This window comes from Bombus terrestris, chromosome 3 (assembly GCF_910591885.1).
Source record: "Bombus terrestris chromosome 3, iyBomTerr1.2, whole genome shotgun sequence".
In the NCBI taxonomy this organism is placed as follows: Eukaryota; Metazoa; Arthropoda; class Insecta; order Hymenoptera; family Apidae; genus Bombus; species Bombus terrestris.
Window position 1 is genome coordinate 16,135,543 of NC_063271.1, and position 17,345 is coordinate 16,152,887.

A 17,345-nucleotide genomic window follows, 5' to 3' on the forward strand; every position below is an offset into this window, starting at 1 on the left:
TGGTTTGTTTGGTTTTTATATAATATGTTTCTCCTTTTGTTGCTATGTTTATAGTTGGTATCTGCATTGTTATTTTATTTCCTCCTCACTATCACTTTGCAGCACTATTACTTTGGAGCACTTTTTCACTATTCACTTATACCTGGAGAGGACGACCGTCTAGACACGTCCGTCCTCCTCGGCTGTCCGAGCAGGAGTCCGATTATATATGTGTATGGGAATTAACTAGTGTCTATATAGTTTCACACTGACAAAATAGTTTCGAGTTACTTGAATATAGTTGCTTGATTCAAGCAACTGTATGCGTTAACAAAATAGTTCCAACTTACTTGAAAATAGTTGCTTGATTCAAGCAACTGTACGCGTTAACAAAATAGCTTCAAGTTATTTGAAAATACTTGTTTCACTCAACTGCACACATTAATAAAATAGTTTCAAGTTACTTGAAAATAGTTGCTTGATTGAGGTAACTTGACCAATCTGAATCATCATAAAAACTTGGAAGGATATTTCAGGCAAAATTACAGGTTCACATTGGCAAAATGATTTTAACTTACTTGAAAATAGTTGCTTGATTCAAGCAACTGTACACGTTAACAAAATAGTTTCAAGTAACTTGAAATTAGTTGCTTGATTCAGGTAACTTGATCAGTCTGAATCATCATAAAAACTTGGAAGGATATTTCAAGCAAAATTACAGATTCACATTGGTAAAATAATAGGTTCACATTAACAAAATGGTTTCGAATTGCTTGAATTCAAATCGTTTGACGAAGCAACATGACTAATCTGAATAGTTTAATTGTCATCTTTATCCATGACTCGCATAGTCAATCGAGCCATTCGGAAATCACATTGACCAACTCCAAAATTGAAAAGTAGTGAAAAGTAATTACAAGTATCGCAAGTGGTGAGACAATATGCGATAAAAGTGAAAAGATGAGCGTGGCGTTAAGCTCTAAGGAACTAGAGGTTTTGTGAGAATCAATCGTGTATTTGGACGATGAAATTGCGAAATTATGAGATTGTCCAAAGATAAAATTGGTCAATTTGACTTTCGCCAGGCTCGATCGTCACTACGACAGTTCTCGCGTATCGAAACTATCTTGATGTTTGTGTCGACAGATGAGACGAATGAGCGATCGTGGCGGAGAAGGATCAGGACCAGCTCCTCAGCTAGATGGCCGAAGAAATTCGGTCGTTACGATGGAAAGAGTGTCATCGACGTTGTTTGGCAGTAATCGTCAGTTGGACGTTATGGACAACATCGCAGACCTAAAAGCGAGGAAGGTAAGGATCTTTCGTTTATTTTAGTCGCTCTATCTCCGCTAGTTTGCAGACTAAGAAAAACCGAGTTTAAAGTTGACGAACTTCTATACGATCGTGCGAAGTTAAGATTTGAAAGAACCACATATTCGTTGCTCTCCAGGTATACAATTTTCATCGTATTATTTATTATTTTATTCTTTGTAACTTATAATTATTTACACATCATATCGTTCTTTATAACAATGTACGCATACGTGGATTCATCAATTACTTTTTTTTTCTTCTTTTTTAGATGGAGTTAGAACAATTATTAATTAGGCGAAAATTAACAGTTAAAATTACGGACGAATCGAGTCGCTATGGTTTTCATTCCTTGTTCGTCAGGAGCCTCGCTAAGGAAGCACGTCTTCGTCGGTGAAGCTTATAGCATGGTCGCGAAGAAGCTTATTTTTCAATTGGAATCATAAATTATTAAGCAATAACATAGAAATTTGCTTCATCCCACGCTCAATCGCCAAGGACGTGTCGTAAACTCGGTATCTCCGCAGGGTAATTTGGAATTATATTACAGCGGTACAAGTTGCCGAACTTCCTCACCCGCAGAGATATCGTGATCTTCTCGGAAAACTAACATCTCGTGTTAGTTCAAGTAGCGACCCATCTTTGCCAGTAGAAGGCGCGCCAAGAGCACGTGAAAGGCTGGTCATGACACTCGCGGCATTCACACCTCGAACACAGAAAAAGATACTTGTTAACGTTCAAGCGGTTCAGATATTGATCAACTTTCGCGCGACACAAACGTTGTTCAAACTTGGAACGCTACAGGCATTTTTCAACTCTGTTACGAGCAAACTTATACATATTCATTGAAGACATACGAAAGAATACGCGCTGTATTCGTTATCATGCGTTTTTTTTATTAGAGTTCAGACTTTTATGGATCGTCATTATTGGAACAGCAAGCGTTCAGTTCTGTTCTTCCCTACGTGCTCATAATCTTGGCTGATAACCGCCATTCGCTATATACATCGTTGGTATCGACGTCAAAGGATTAATACAGACAAATACGTCCGTACAATCCGATTTGATTGATTTTAGATTTTGCATCAAACAGATCTCTATATAAACAGATAATTTCTGATTCTAAACATTTGTATTGCTTCTTCTTCCGCTTTGAAATCCTCTACAAACGCCTTTTATAGTCGTTCAACTTTTCAGCTTACAGAAAAGAACATTACGCGTATTCCTAGCAATCGCCCAAAGACTCGAACGTGTGCTTCGATAAAGCTCGCTTAACTTTCATCGACACATCGATAACTTTGCGTTCCAAGATGTTATTACGCCCTAGAATCCCTAACATAATTTTAGAACCAGAATTTCTGTGCAAAACAATTCCATCGCTTTGTCACGTTTAACGGCTCAATCATCGAAACATGTATCATAACGCACGAATTATGATAAAAAAGAAACTGTCTTTCGAATAAAAGCAATCCGTTTGCCAGGTGCGCTTAAGGATGTACAGGACGTCGACGGAGCAAGTGTACGAAATGCAGCCGCTGGAGGGTAACAGTTCTGTTCAACGTTACACTGAACAGCCGAAACAACGATTCTTTGAAATGCCTACTCTGTCGGTTTCGCCGACGTCTTCTCTCCGAAAGCGCGTCTCGGAACTGCCAAGAGCCGCGAGAGCACCCGTTTTCGGTGCTGCGGGCATGGTCTGCTCTAATAGGGATCTGATATCGATCCTAAGCTCGGTAGGGTCTTCCGCGACGGAAATGTCGAAGAAGCCGGAAGATTTAGCAACGGCCAGTTCAAGTCTTAGGTTCGATGAATTGAAGGTAGTGAAGGCGATGAAGAAAATGTTCGGTAAAAAGTCCCCTAATAGCGAGGTCGTATGGGACAACACTAGTGGAACCAAAGTGGACGCTCAGGTAAGTTGTATTTCTCGTTACGATATCGTTTCTTGTTTAAGAGCCATCATAGGTGAAAGGAGGAATGAAAAAGAAAATCGTAAATCGTAAAATCTCTTCCAGAGAATGCACTTTATCGTAAAAATTAATAAAGTCAACAACAACGTGAAATTAAATAATTGTTTGATATTCTGTATTATCGATATAGGTGAAACGTGGAGAAGATAATTTGCAATCATTGCGAACAATATCGCAGTGACATTATTATCAATCGGTAATATTAAAGATAAAATTCATATGGGATGAAAACAGAGCGTCAAAAGTGGTTATTTTTCGATCTTCTTGCGAAGGGAAAATTCCTGCAAAATGTTTAAGAACGGCTCTCAACAAGGAATAAAAAATGTTATTACAGTTCCATTTTCGTGTTCGTTTTTTTTTTTTTTTCTACATGATCCATGTGAAATAATTCTTCAGATGCTCTGCTGGTAAATGAATCGACGTTTGTAATAGAGGAAATATGAAGTACAGCGAGATCGTTGTTGGCTATTGTTCTACACCGATATCGACAAAATAATTCTTCGACAACTCTATTGATAAATCAATTGTAGTTTGAAATCAAAAGAATCTGAAGTACCATCAGTTTGTTGCTACGAGAAAAATAGCCACCAACGATCTCGCAGTAATTCGGATTCGTTCGATTTTAAACTTCAATTGTTTTACCGACAGAATCTCTGAATAATTATTTTGCTGGTAAATTCTGCTGGTATATCGATTAGAGTTTGGAATCGAGCAAATACGAAGTACAAGATGGCTATTGTTCTCACGTAGCAACAGTCTGATAGTATTTCAGATTCGCTTGATTTCAAACTTAGTTCCCTTGGTTTAATTACTGATTTATCAGCTGGATCAAAATTTAAAGAAAATGAAGATCAAGTGTAGCGCGTAAGTTTGACCTCTGCTTAATTTTTTCATCTCTACACTCATCTTTTTCAACTTCCATGTCACATTTCGTATAAATGCTAATAATTCTTTCTTTTTTTTTGATAAATTCTCTTAAACGTCGCACAAGAATTTTTCGTTCGCGAGGAGGTGCAAAAATGGCCACTTTTTGACTTAGGTCAAAATTTGCAAATTTGGGGTTAGCCCCAACTTAACCACACTTTTAATCCAACATGAATTTTATTTTAATATTACTGATCTCTGATGGTGGATCTGCGATACTGTACTTAATGATTGTAAACTATCTTATCGACTTCTCATCTATATTAATAATATAGGAATATTAAATAACAGTTAAATACTTGAATATATGTTATTTGATTTGTTTTAGAACGAAGCTCATTCTCTGGAGTGAAACTTTTAGTTTCTCTTTCTTACGCGATAAAGGAGAGGTGCAAGGATTTAAATATTTATAACATTATGACCTTTATTCTTTAAGCATGAAAATATTTTAAATACAAGCATATAAATATTACATATAAATATTTCTATTTACATATACATCAAGTAAATTTACATATACATTTTCATCTTGGTAAAAAGAGCATGTAAGTTATCGTATTTACTATTACGTATTTTAACGCGAAATCTCGTTTCATAAAAATTTTCATTCAAATACGTAAACACATAATATTCATAAATTTATAAGAACAATTTTGTCCGTAGGTATTTGGTAGCGCAATTGAGAAGATATTAACGGCGCAGAAGGGAAACGATACGGAGATACCGAGGGCTTCCGGGTCGAGCGGAAAGCCCTCGGTATCTTCGAACAAACCAATGTCAGGTGAAGTGACAAATTTGTTTTGGAATAGCAAGAACCAAAAGCAGACGGAATTCAGCGAACCGTCTCTCTGTTCTTCCCTAAAGGACCTATTCAAGAAGTAATGGGGAAGAACAAATACTAATAAATGTTAAGTGTCTCTAGTTTAATTAACACTTCTTTATCTAAGAATTTCTTCCCTAAAAGACCTATTCATTATGTAATGTAGAAGCACAAATACTAATAAATGCTAAGTTTCTCTCGTTTAATTAACACTTATTTATTTAAGAATTTATTCAGAGATTAACACGACCTAATAGATGACTGACAATCTGGTGTAATTCAAATTAACGAGCTATACTTTCCTTGTACTTTCTTATTGCTATACCTCTACAATATTCTTTTATCGTATCTGTCGATTTTAATCTCACACAAATATCTAATAAATGTGTATACAGTAGTTGACGAAAATATTAGATAGAAGATTTTTGCGAATATATATTATGTGTGTTAGTGTCTTTCTTCACTTCACTTCAATGTAACGAGACGTGTCTATCATGATTACACCGGTAAAAATTGAGACTAATTTGGAAATATATATATGGAAGCTAGAAGTTGCTTATTGCAGACGTACACATAGCAAAAAACTAATGTACAATGTAAAGAGTATTTTTAAACATATGATTGATTAGGGGTAAAAATGCTCCTACTAAAAATATTGTGACTTATTTATACAATACATAATTAACTGTCCAAATACCGATGGTAATCAATAAGCATCTTATAATTCCTATTTACATTTGTTTCAAAAGTTTCTTTCGTTTCATAAGGAAATAATAGATGCACGACACTTTTTGTTTTATATTATTTTATCGATTTATGTATGATCTATTTTGTAGTAATAGAACAAAACGAAAGAAACTTTTGAGACAGCCTAATGCATCTTGAAATTCATGAAAAGCTTCAACAAAGTATTCATGGAAAGTTTCTGTAAGCGTCCGAGTACTTTCGTGAGCCGTTATATGTATAATAATTCGTTACAATGTTAGTGATAGCTTGGAAAGTGAACTATTTTTATTATACATCTTTTTACTTTCCATATTACGCTCATAGATACTCTAAAACGCCGCGATACTAACTCTTATCTATCATGTTTACGAATGCCTATAATTTGTGAAACCGCTTCTGATTTTACGGAAATTTTGCAGTTGCTTGATGAATGAAACAGATTTGTTAAGAGAATCACATGTTATAGATACCTGAACTGTGATTTATTTAATATATCTTTCCTGATTTGTTATCCTGCAACATTTCCATGTTTTACGAAGCTTTAAATTAAATTTCACAAGTTTATTTTCCTTAAGCTAAAGACGATGCTCGTGAAATATTTATTTCTGAAGTAAAAAGTAAAAATATAGCTTACATATTGCTTGTATTTAATCATGTATTACGATTAATCCTGTTGCGATACTCGTATATTTCAGTTAGGCTCTGGTTTTAGTAAACAAGAAAGATTTATACTATCTTAAGAGGATGTTTAGCATGAAATCATGCTAATAAGAAGTTTTTCATGTTTTTCTTCAGGCTTAAAATATTTTTTAATGTTGTGAAAAAATTGGGTTGAAAATGAATAAAATGGTGCAACAGGGTATTTAAACAAACTAATATCTCTTATATGAATAAGTCGAGTGATATGCTGTAAATTATTATCACAAAAAGACACCCATTTTTATTATTGTTTTCTAAATAAAATTCAATATGATTTGTTATACCTGTAATAGGAAGTTTCTTTAACTAACATTTAGTTATCGATCCTATTTTTATTGAAGTTTAACAATACTGTTCAATGTTAATAATTATTAATTTATAAGTGAAGGGTAATTCCAACGAAGAAAGATATCATTTGCAAACAAATAGCTTCCGATAAAATCAGCATTGGTACTGTAAATTTAAGATATTATAAATCTAATATGTATTGTATCGCAAAGCGGGATTCATGACGAAAAATTAAATATAAAAGTCCATGAAATTTCGCAAATTTAAACATCTCAGTTGATACAGCTTTAATAAATGTGGATAAAAGTTTAGTCTATCTCTATATTTAAATAACGCATGATATTTAATTCTACAGTATAATTAAACAAAGATTCGAAGCTGAAAATTTCGAAATATAATTGAACAATATATCGTACAATAAATGTTATATGATGTTCTGTAAAGGAGAATTGCATTTTTATGAAGAGGATCAAAGATAAAAGAGATTTTTGTTGAACGATACGACCGTTTCGAAATTCCATTTTGATTTTGTGTATGTATAGTGTATCTCGTACAAAAGATATTACAACAAGCGTCCAGTGATAATGTGAAACATTATTCAAAATTTCTAATCTCGAGTGTTTCAAGTCCTAGAATTCATCTTAATAAATATAAGAAGGACAGATTAAATTCAATTTGATTTTTCTAATTTTCTCGTTAATAATTAAATATGAGCATCAATCAATCAATAGTTCATAATGCACGGTATAATGCGTGTATAACATTTATCTGATTTCAATTAACTTACGTTTAAGCAAAATAATTATTCGAACTAGTTTATCATTCGCATTATTACACATTTTAATTGTATATATACCTAGTACAACAGAGAAAGGATGTTTTAGGATTATGAGTATTCATTTAATTTTTAAGAAGAACAATAAGATTCAATACATGTACACAATAGTTAAAAATATGAAATCCAGTCGCTTTTACATTAAGTACCATTTCCTCGTAAATGAACATACAAAAGATAAATGTCAATAACTATAAATGCCTGTTTAATGTTTCTTTTTTGTTACGATTATATATGTAAAATTAGTTCTTGTAATGAATACTGCTTATAGAAATAAGGATTATTTTTCACTTGAAATAAGTTTGCTTTGATATTTTAAATGACTGAATAAAATGCGGACAAAATATTTTAACCATACACGTAAAGATTCAAGTACGTTACATACAATAACTATAAGAATATATTTTTAAAAACGTAAGAATTTGTACTTTAGATAGCAATGCGTTTAAAAGTTATTTTATGAATTTACTTTATTAATTACTGATTTAAAATCTCCAGCATTTTCAATAAAATGTCCAGAAAGTAGAAGAAAAGTACAACAAAAGTAGAAAACAGTTAATTTTGTAATATAAATTTATAGTCTACCGAATTAATACTGATATTTCTAAAACAGGGTCTATACACTTTCAAAATTTCAATCAAATCATATGCATAGTATTTCTTTTATCTCATATCCTAATTTCACCACATTGAATTCTCTAAAGGAAGATGAACTATTTATTTTAGATAACGCAAATCCTTTATTTTAGATATGCAAAGTCAAATATATTTTTGTCAATAAAGACACAAAAAATCTTAGATGTCAAAATGTCAGCTTTAAGAACAGTAGACTTGCCTGCCTTCAAACTTAAATGTCCTTTCCAGTAGTAAAACTTAAATAACATTAACAACGGCAGTAATATTTACGCCTACAGATGGAGGATATTAAACTTCGATTAAAATACAAGTAGCTCAATAAATATGTGTCTAAGTACGATGGTTAAAGAATAACGATTCGTCATTCTTTATTCCAGCGCTTAATGCTATCCATCTTTCAACAAATACAATCCTAGAACAATGCCGCTGAAGAGAAATGTTATGCGTGAATTTATTTGCCTTTGCGGGACGAAGGTTTATTAAATTATTAAATGAAAATGAAAGTTTATTAAATGATTGTAATATATTATATAAATATATATATATATATACATACATATATAAATATGTATAATTGTGTGTATAAAAATTGATATATGTATGTATGTATAAAATATATATATGTATGTATATATATATATATGTCGGTTTGGCGTTAAGATTAGAGTTAGGGTTAAGGGCGTGAAACGAATCCCTATTGGCGCTAGACGTGATCGTTATGCAATAGAGGAGATATTTACCAGTGCAAACATGACCATGATGGAATTGGACAAGTAATCGCGATAATTTGATACTCGAGAAGCTAATGACGATGATCCTAGGCTCAATAACGAATCCACGGTCAACGGAATGACGAACTCTACTCTTCTTTAGCGTCTAAGTTGTACTCAATGTTAATGCGTGGGGCAATCACTACGTATCCGATAGTTACTTGAATCGTCGTCGAGATCGTACCGGAGAGTAACTCTCCGTCTCGACGATGCCGTCGAGGAAAACTATAATGGGTGGGTCTAAGGACATGAGATCCTCGGATTCGTCAAAGAAAGCTTTTGTTCCAAAAGTGAGGGAAATGAGCGCTGTTGCTAATTGGTCGATCTCCATATCGGCGTTTTGAAAGAGATGCTGGCCGTCCTTGAGGGGAGGTTGTTGACGGGGGGCATCGTTCGTGGAAGATAGGTTTTTCCTATCTTCCCGTAGTTGCAACAAAGACAAGGGATCGTTCACGGTTGTCCAATTTAACAAAATGGAACTCGTTGCATTTTATCGATCTAAAACGTCATGCGCAGATATTTTGACCTATATAATTTATATACCATACACTGTACAGATAAGTAGAAAATAAAATAATTGACACTCGCATATGCGTATCTCAGATAGTTACTACTTTACTTAAATGATTTAATTTAATGGAAATCGCTTACCATACCGTCTCGTTTTTCCGCGTATAAAATCATTCGTACGATCACTAGAATCATGTTGGATTCGAGCGATGGATCCATGTAAATTGCACTGACCTAGGATTAAAATACGTACGAAAATGTAACAGGCGTTAAAACAGTATTACAGCCTTACAAATAAATTATTATTCAAAACTCTCGTAAATACATCGTATCTTATATAATTTTCCTAAAAAATTAATTTTATTCGTTATATTTATCTTAGGAAATGTACGTTATTAATCTCAACAGCATTGGAAAACCAATTACCGAATGGCTGAAATTAATCGATTACAAAATTCCATTACGGATAAATTATTCGCTGAACTTTTTAAAAGATACGTGTAAGCTTTGAACAATGTAAACAGAAAATACAGAGCTTCCATCCGAGTATACGATCGAGATGTTTGAAAGCAAGTAGCGTACCTTGAAAATACAGAGATACGCATAACTCTGCCCTATGTTTCCCGGTTGCTTGCGTACATATGTAGGAGGAGGTATTCTATATCTAAATATAATAACAGAATTTCGTTTGGTATTACTTACGATGTTTAAAAGAGCCAAGATATATTGTTGTACTCGAATTCCATGAAAATCTACCACGGAGTAATCAGCAGCTATTCCAAGCTCTAGCCATCGTGGCGGCGAATCCTTAGCAGCTGGTCTTTTCTCTAGAAATGACTTATCTTAGAAATCGACTTATCTTCCACGAAATTAGAAAGTCTACTCGACTCGACTTGATAGCTTAAACGCATGATTATTAAAAGCATAAATTAATATCTACGAGCAAGTATTCATGGAATAATTATTATGATATAAATAATTATTTCAAAAGTATAATTTCAAAATTATCAATTCGGTATCACCGTGAATTTCATCCTGCAAATTTCTTTAAAATTCTTGACAAATTTTGGTAAACGTATTCCTCCAGCAAATTTTTCTATTTTTCTATTTTTTTACATTAAATTAGGCAAGATAGATAAAGATTCGTGCAATGGACAATATACATATGTATAATAGACAGGGAATAATAAAATAAATTAAAAACAGCGAAATATAGATGAACGTGTAGAAGATCAAGCGAGAGTGGAACGCAATAGGGAGAATAATTGTAAACCGAGTTCCTTTTAAGGCTGAAGATAAGCTATTCTTATATTACATGCTGTTATTATTACTTTTGTACACGATAGATTGGAATATCAGTACAATTTCTTTCTTTCAGTAATATTCGATGATTCGTTAATTTATTAACCGCTATATTGTACGTGGTAAGTAGAAAAGCAACGATTGTACAAGAATGGCATTTGGAAAAATAATACTTACTTGATAATCTGTTCCTTTGCCATTTAGGACCAGAGAAGTATCCAATTTCCTCGGGATTTGTTATTTTATATAGGTTGGGGTTGATAATCAAGCTGATCCACTCGGATTGGTTATCACACCTTTTATTTTCTCTCTTATACAAAACACCAAATCACACAGCAAACGCCTAATCTTTCCCAATGCGTCTTAGCAATTAAGACGTGGTCGACTCCCAAGACAAAAGAGCGTCGTTAGGAGTCGTACCAACATAACCCTAGTAACCTTTTAGTAACTAGCGGTCATACCAACTGAGCATTTCTCAACAGGATTTACGTCGATCGATAATTCTTCCGCTATTGTATCGTTGTATTCTGTGGAGACATCGTCTTTTTCATCGTACAGAATCAATTTCTCAGCTTCTGGGTATTCCACGTCGAAGACGTCACCGGAAAGATTATAAAATCCCTGAACATCGTGGCTTAAGGAATCGCGTTTGCTTCGTTTCCACTTTCTCTTACTTTCTTCAACTTCAAATTTATTCGATTTCCCTGTAACCGAATTATCAACGTTTTACCACGTTTGCCTGTCTTATCTTCGCTATTCTCGTTACGGATAAAATGAAAAAATAGTTGCAAAATTTCTGAAATTGTAAATACGACCAGACTGGAACGTATCAACGACATATACGTTACATTGTCATGTAACGCCGTGTCATATAGACGCGGATGCGACGATACTCTCGCGTTCTAACATTTTCAATGTCTCGCGCTTTATCACGTAGCTCGCGCAGAAGTAATACGAAGATGAATCGTTGGTTTTAATACACAGGGTGTTGTTTAATCGATCGTATAATGGAGAAGGGAACGATTCTACGGTACACCAGAGATGAAATGAAATCATAGAATGCAGTGGTTTTGTAGGTAGTGCTTTATCGAAAAGATTAACCGTGAATATTTGCTCGACCTATTTATACCAAATTGATACAGAATCTTAAAATACAGACGAATCTTTCTCAATTTCCTTCGATCATCGTCTCTAGGCGTACGAAACTGCCTCGTTGAATTCGAACGTTTCTCGATTTCCTTCCACGTGTTTCAATTTCTTCTTTTTTCAATCGCCGTTCGCCTTCTCAAAGCTGTCTTCGAACAGAATTCTTAGAACGACTTCCAATTCCTTTCGATTCGTCCAATCGTTTAGCTTTACGAAACTGTTTCGCTAAACTCCTTTTTCCACTGTACTTGCGTATCGTAACAAACTCGTCGGCGGTAACTCGCGTCGATTAACGATTCACCACCAGTGAAGTAACCGGGAATGCAGCAAACTAGTAGTCGATAGAACGAAGCGGAACGTAAGTGGAGCGAGCGATAAGAGCGATCGCGACAATCGCACGGCTCGCCGTGCGATTCCCACGCGAACGAATCATCAAATTCGAGCCAAAGATTCTCACTAACTCGAAGATTCGCGCCAGTATTTTCCACGCGCGCGTCACAGAAATTCGAACGACTTTCGCGAAAAGGACGGAAGGATAAGACGATCGAACGGATCTCGGGTCGATCGCGATACCCCCGGACAGAAGGTTTCGACGAAAAAGTGGAGTAGACGCGACGAAGGAGCGTCGTGCAGCAACTGGTGGCCAATTTATTCACCACGTGCCGTAGGAATTTAAAATTTTTCTTTCGCGCAAGAACGATCCACCATTGGAGAAAGTAGAATATAATTAATTTCGATCTCGTGTCGATCGCGACGTTCCGGATGGAACGTTTCGCCGAAGAGGTGGAATAAACGCGACGAAGGAGCGTCGTGCAGCAACCGGTGGCCAATTTTTCCATCACGTGGCACCACGTGGAAATTTAAACGTTTCCCATGAAAATGATGCACCATCGGTGAAAGTAAAATACGATAATTAATCGGTCGTCGAGTCGAACGTGATATTCCGGATAAAATTTTTCGATGAAAAAAGTGGAGTAAACGCGACGAACGAGCTTCGTGCTACGACTGGCAGCCACATGGACGGATGAACGCGGCTGGAAACGCACGCGATTGCAGCGGCGAATTGTGCGCAAGAGTAAGCGCGAACGCGAGACTGGAAAAAGCACCAGCGCTTACCGCTCACTGAAGTTCTAATAATGGCAGCTTTATGTGCAATCACCGAGAAACGAGGATGCTGGCGAACGCATTGTTCGACCCCGACCGAGACGATTTAACAAGGGCCGAGGATTTCATCTTGAACGTTGCTCTCGACCCCACCAGAATTCTTTGCTTTCCCTTGAACCGCGAACTCGAGAATATCGTATTCAGTAAGGCGACGAATCTAATGAACGGGAATTAAATCTGTTCCGACAGCTTCCTTTGCCTGGATGAAAGAATAAGTACGAGAGATAAATTATGTCAGATAATGCACAGTGAGTGATTGGCAGAAAAGTCATATCTACTTACGTGTATGAATTCTAAGTAAAATTTATATTAAACATTTCTTTTTTTGCCTATTACACACTTTTTTTTCTATTCTACGATATCTGTCACACGTTTACTCGTCTCGTCGATTAGAATTCAGTTTTATAAAATTACAGCATTTCTTCATCAAATTTTCTTCAGGGCTTTCGATATTTGCGATGCTGAGTGCGTGGTGGCTGTGCAGCTACAGCTAACAATATCCTGTATATCAGTATCTTTTATAATCTTATACAGTGGCTGTGAAAAGGTATTTATATGCGTTAGGTTGTCCCAAAAGTTTCTTTAGTTTTATAAGGAAATATAATGTTATTATTAATGAATTCTGTACGAATAAAATAAAATGGATTCTATTACTACAAAATAGATCATACATAATTCAATACAATAATATGATACAAAAAATGTACATTTATTATTTCCTCACAAAACGAAAGAAACTTTTATGCCAACCTAATGCTAATACTTACGGTATCTCTATCTTTTTCAATTTTTTTTCATCAGCCGTTACATTTCACTTTCAACTAGTGTCAATAGTTCGTAGTCATACGATAGTACTATCAAGTGACGCGAAATTTATCTGTCCATCTGCATAGTGGATGGTTTTCGACCAGTGACTTTAAGCGATTTTCCACTTTCTTCATATTTTTGCTTAGATTCCGCTTCGTTTAAAAAGATTCACATGTATCGATATGAAAATTATTGGAAGATATTCTAGCAACTTGCAAGAGTATTCAAGAATTTTTGAGCACAGTTTTTAAAACACGAGAACGTAAACAGATATTGCATGATCCTAAACGATCCAGCGTGTAAATGTCGGTAAGGCTTTTGCAGACAGAGGACAATTAATATGCTTTCAATTAATAGAATTGATTAACACGCTGGGATAAACACAATAGTAGAAATAATACAGAAATACTTTTTGTAGCCACTGTAAGTAGCTGTTGGGTACAGTATTGTTCAAAAGTAGACAGTCGCTCGATTACTTTTGGCAAAATGTACTTTACTCGCAAGATTATGCGTAAATGGACTGCAAAATTTCATAACAGTTAAACGTAAAACGGACAATAGCCTACGTTTTGTAAAATGGTTTATCGAAATTAGGAGATAAAGAATTTCAGATAAGTAAGAGTGTAAAAAAGAAGAGAAAGATGGTTTTAATATTAATTTTAAAAATATTAAAAGGGACATTTCTGATTTTCTTATCCGTTGATAAATTGTTGTTTGAATAATTGCTTCTTGGAATAAAAAATATTTCTTTCCATTTTATTTGCGTTTTACACGACGAGATGAATGGCAACGAACGAGATGCAAAATGAGAGATGCTTAGCATCGAGGCATTACGCGTGGGCGATAGATTAGTATGACTCTTTAGAAAGAAATTACATTACGCTTAACGACGATCGTTATTCTTTCCTGGAATGGTTTTATTTCCTCTTAACAAGGCGATGTCGTCTCACGTTTTCTACGAAAACAAAATAATTCCATTCTTTGCCTTAGTTTTCATTATATGCTATCGCACGATAAATCATATCCCTTTGTTCACGGATGTGGAAATTTAATTAAAACCGATTCCTAGAAACGAATATGCGTTTTCCATTGGAACAAAACCCTATATCCCGTTAGAACCTTCCAGGAATTCAAGAACTTTGTAATTTTCCGTTTGACGATGTCGGATCTACATTCAACCTAAGCTCTCTCGATTTCTACGAAAATGATAACACGCAGATTTCCAGGATGCTGTTGAAAGAACAGAATGCACGAGTATAAACTGAATGCTTTCATTTAGGCAGTGTAATTACGTTAATTGGTTACAGCTGTAAACGCGCTGGTATAAACTATATAGTTTAAGCGATTTAGTAGATACCTGATCTCGCGTTTCCTTGTTTCCAGCGAAATTTTAGTATTATAAACGGAATGCGGATGTTTGTGCGTTTGAGAGAAATGTGAGTGTGTATAAACGTCCAGGTTGTACACTCTTGTTCACGAGTATCGAAAAATATGCCGATCGTTAAAATTGTTCGCTTCCTGCAAAATAATCAAAATAATTGGAAACCAATCGGAGGATACTTAAAAATTAAAGTAAAATAAAAAGAAAATTAAGGTATAATTAATAAAAGAATATTGTACAGAGATCGTACGAAGGAATTTAAATAAAAGTTGTGTACAATTTTCTAATGTTATGTGTCCACGAGAAAATTCCCATTCTATTGGGTTTTCTCAAAAGTTTCTTTCGTTTTATAAGGAAGTGACAGATGCACATCATTTTTTGTTTTACATTATGATCCATTTTGTTCTATTAGTAGAAAACGGACCATACAAAATTCAATAAAATAATATAAAAGAAAAAATGTTGTGCATCTATTATTTTCTTATAAAACAGACAGAGACTTTTGGAACAACCTAATATGTTTCTCATTGACATCCTTGGGAATTAAGTAGAGGATAATGGAAAAATGGAAATCGATAAAAAGTATTTATTATTATATCGAGATTAATGAGTTTTTTTTTTAGAAAAGTTTGTCACTTTATACAATTTATTGGTAGTGTATTGCTATAACAATTTTTCTAAAATTTACAATTTAAATTACATTGGTTCGTTGAACGATCGAGTAATAACTTAGCAGTGTTTTAAATCTCATTCTCGTAGATTTGATTGTATTTGTAATTATTATAATTATGAATTATTATATTCTTAAGAACATCCCCTTTCTATATTGTCAATTGTTCTTTGATTTATCGACAGTAGAACGAGAACATCATTATTATTTTCTTATTTCTGAGCTTCGTATTATCGATATCGTCGTAATTTTATTGACTTATTAATCAATATTCATCGTAATATTATTATGAAACACATAAGGAATGAAACTCCATGTATACATTTACAAAATGAAAACAGCATTTTCATTGGTAATGCGACAAATCTTATGTATCGTGTTGTTGTGTAATATTACAGTATATGTTACAATGTACGTATAAACGCGTTAATGGAACCAATTATTCTCATCGGTGACTAAAATGATTCACGATCGTGTGTTATTTCGTCTGCAATGTCAGGACGGATACATGATAATTGTTAATGTAATTTGTAATATTAAAGCTAGAAACAGATCGATCCCTCTTATCGTCAAGTCGTTCGCAGCACCGGTACCGATATTGCAAAACGATTTCTCGCAGCAAGTGGTGCAAGCGGAGAGTTTTGTTCGTTCACCGACCACTATACATCCGGAGTCGCATTTGTTAGTACACTTTCTCTCCACCGACCAAGTTTGTGGACTAGACGTTGAATCTTCGGTGCTGGTAGTGTAAGAAAATCGCTTTACCTGAAGAGAAAGAAGCAAACGTGAAAGGAATATTTGCAGATTTTTAACTTTCACGATGTTCGTTATATGACATGTCCTAGCGGATCGCAAGAGACACTCGTACGCTAAAGTATAGTATTTCTTTTAATTTTGTCCGAGTACGAGCTCATTTTGGGCGGCATTAAACCACGAACTTGATAGTATCGAGCGAAAAGAGAAAAAAGAAGACTGAAAAGAAAAGATGAGAAAGAATTCTACATGTACGTAGAATGATTCTTGATACTAAAATTAAATTAATATTTGCAACAATTCCTTGTTTCACTCTGTATGACATTTCACATTGGAACTTGTAACGAACACGAGTGAGTGTGAACGTAACATATTTTTAGTCAAGGGAATATCAATTTTCCAGAATATCTCGCATCATTTCCAGAGAATACGACTCGTTCATTGTTAATTCGGTCGGTTAATATCGATTACGGATTTCGTAAAATTTTTGCCGTGTATGTGCAAATTGTACAATTATATCATATTCAATATCATTGTTGATTATCAATAAATAAGAAGAACAAACAAAAAATTGCATTTGCATATTCCCTCAAATGTGTACACCATGTACATATGTTCCTATAAAGCGGAAACAATTTCAATAAAGTACGTAATTAT

The 17,345-nt window shown here is 34.4% G+C and overlaps 2 protein-coding genes and 4 long non-coding RNA genes across 11 annotated transcripts in view; 3 read left to right on the forward strand and 3 right to left on the reverse strand.

Annotated features, from left to right (window-relative positions):
• Positions 1-737: 737 nt before the first annotated feature.
• Positions 738-5,207, forward strand: LOC125387227. Of its 3 annotated transcripts, none has more exons than XM_048414738.1 (3): positions 738-1,290; positions 2,772-3,200; positions 3,388-3,578. In XM_048414738.1, the coding sequence occupies exons 1-3, from the start codon at positions 1,126-1,128 to the stop codon at positions 3,436-3,438; spliced, it is 645 nt and encodes a 214-aa protein (XP_048270695.1). In that variant the 5' UTR covers positions 738-1,125; the 3' UTR covers positions 3,439-3,578. The 3 variants fall into 3 exon arrangements, 2 of the variants coding, with proteins under 2 accessions (XP_048270695.1, XP_048270694.1); XM_048414737.1 differs by lacking the exon at positions 3,388-3,578 and adding an exon at positions 4,845-5,207 and having other exon boundaries at positions 1,094-1,290; XR_007227806.1 differs by lacking the exons at positions 738-1,290; positions 2,772-3,200; positions 3,388-3,578 and adding exons at positions 4,585-4,726; positions 4,845-5,207.
• Positions 1,291-2,417, forward strand: LOC125387228. The gene is made up of 2 exons (XR_007227807.1): positions 1,291-1,429; positions 1,562-2,417. It is a non-coding gene; the product is annotated as an uncharacterized LOC125387228 (long non-coding RNA).
• Positions 5,208-9,377: 4,170 nt separating the features above from the next.
• Positions 9,378-11,124, reverse strand: LOC125384781. The gene is made up of 4 exons (XR_007223549.1): positions 10,945-11,124; positions 10,168-10,292; positions 9,607-9,699; positions 9,378-9,453 (listed from the first exon to the last, which is right to left on the reverse strand). It is a non-coding gene; the product is annotated as an uncharacterized LOC125384781 (long non-coding RNA).
• Positions 11,125-12,021: 897 nt separating this feature from the next.
• On the reverse strand, positions 12,022-13,522 carry LOC125384782. The gene is made up of 2 exons (XR_007223550.1): positions 13,360-13,522; positions 12,022-13,276 (listed from the first exon to the last, which is right to left on the reverse strand). It is a non-coding gene; the product is annotated as an uncharacterized LOC125384782 (long non-coding RNA).
• LOC125384784 lies at positions 13,187-14,968 on the forward strand. The gene is made up of 2 exons (XR_007223552.1): positions 13,187-13,325; positions 13,519-14,968. It is a non-coding gene; the product is annotated as an uncharacterized LOC125384784 (long non-coding RNA).
• Positions 14,969-15,905: 937 nt separating this feature from the next.
• The window catches only part of LOC125384780, a 30,898-nt gene continuing 29,458 nt past the window's right edge, over positions 15,906-17,345 (reverse strand). For all 4 annotated transcript variants that reach the window (XM_048404680.1, XM_048404681.1, XM_048404679.1 and 1 more), the window contains one exon: positions 15,906-16,700. In XM_048404680.1, the coding sequence (XP_048260637.1) occupies positions 16,431-16,700 (270 nt within the window). In that variant the 3' untranslated portion in view covers positions 15,906-16,430. The remainder of the gene's footprint in view (positions 16,701-17,345) is intronic.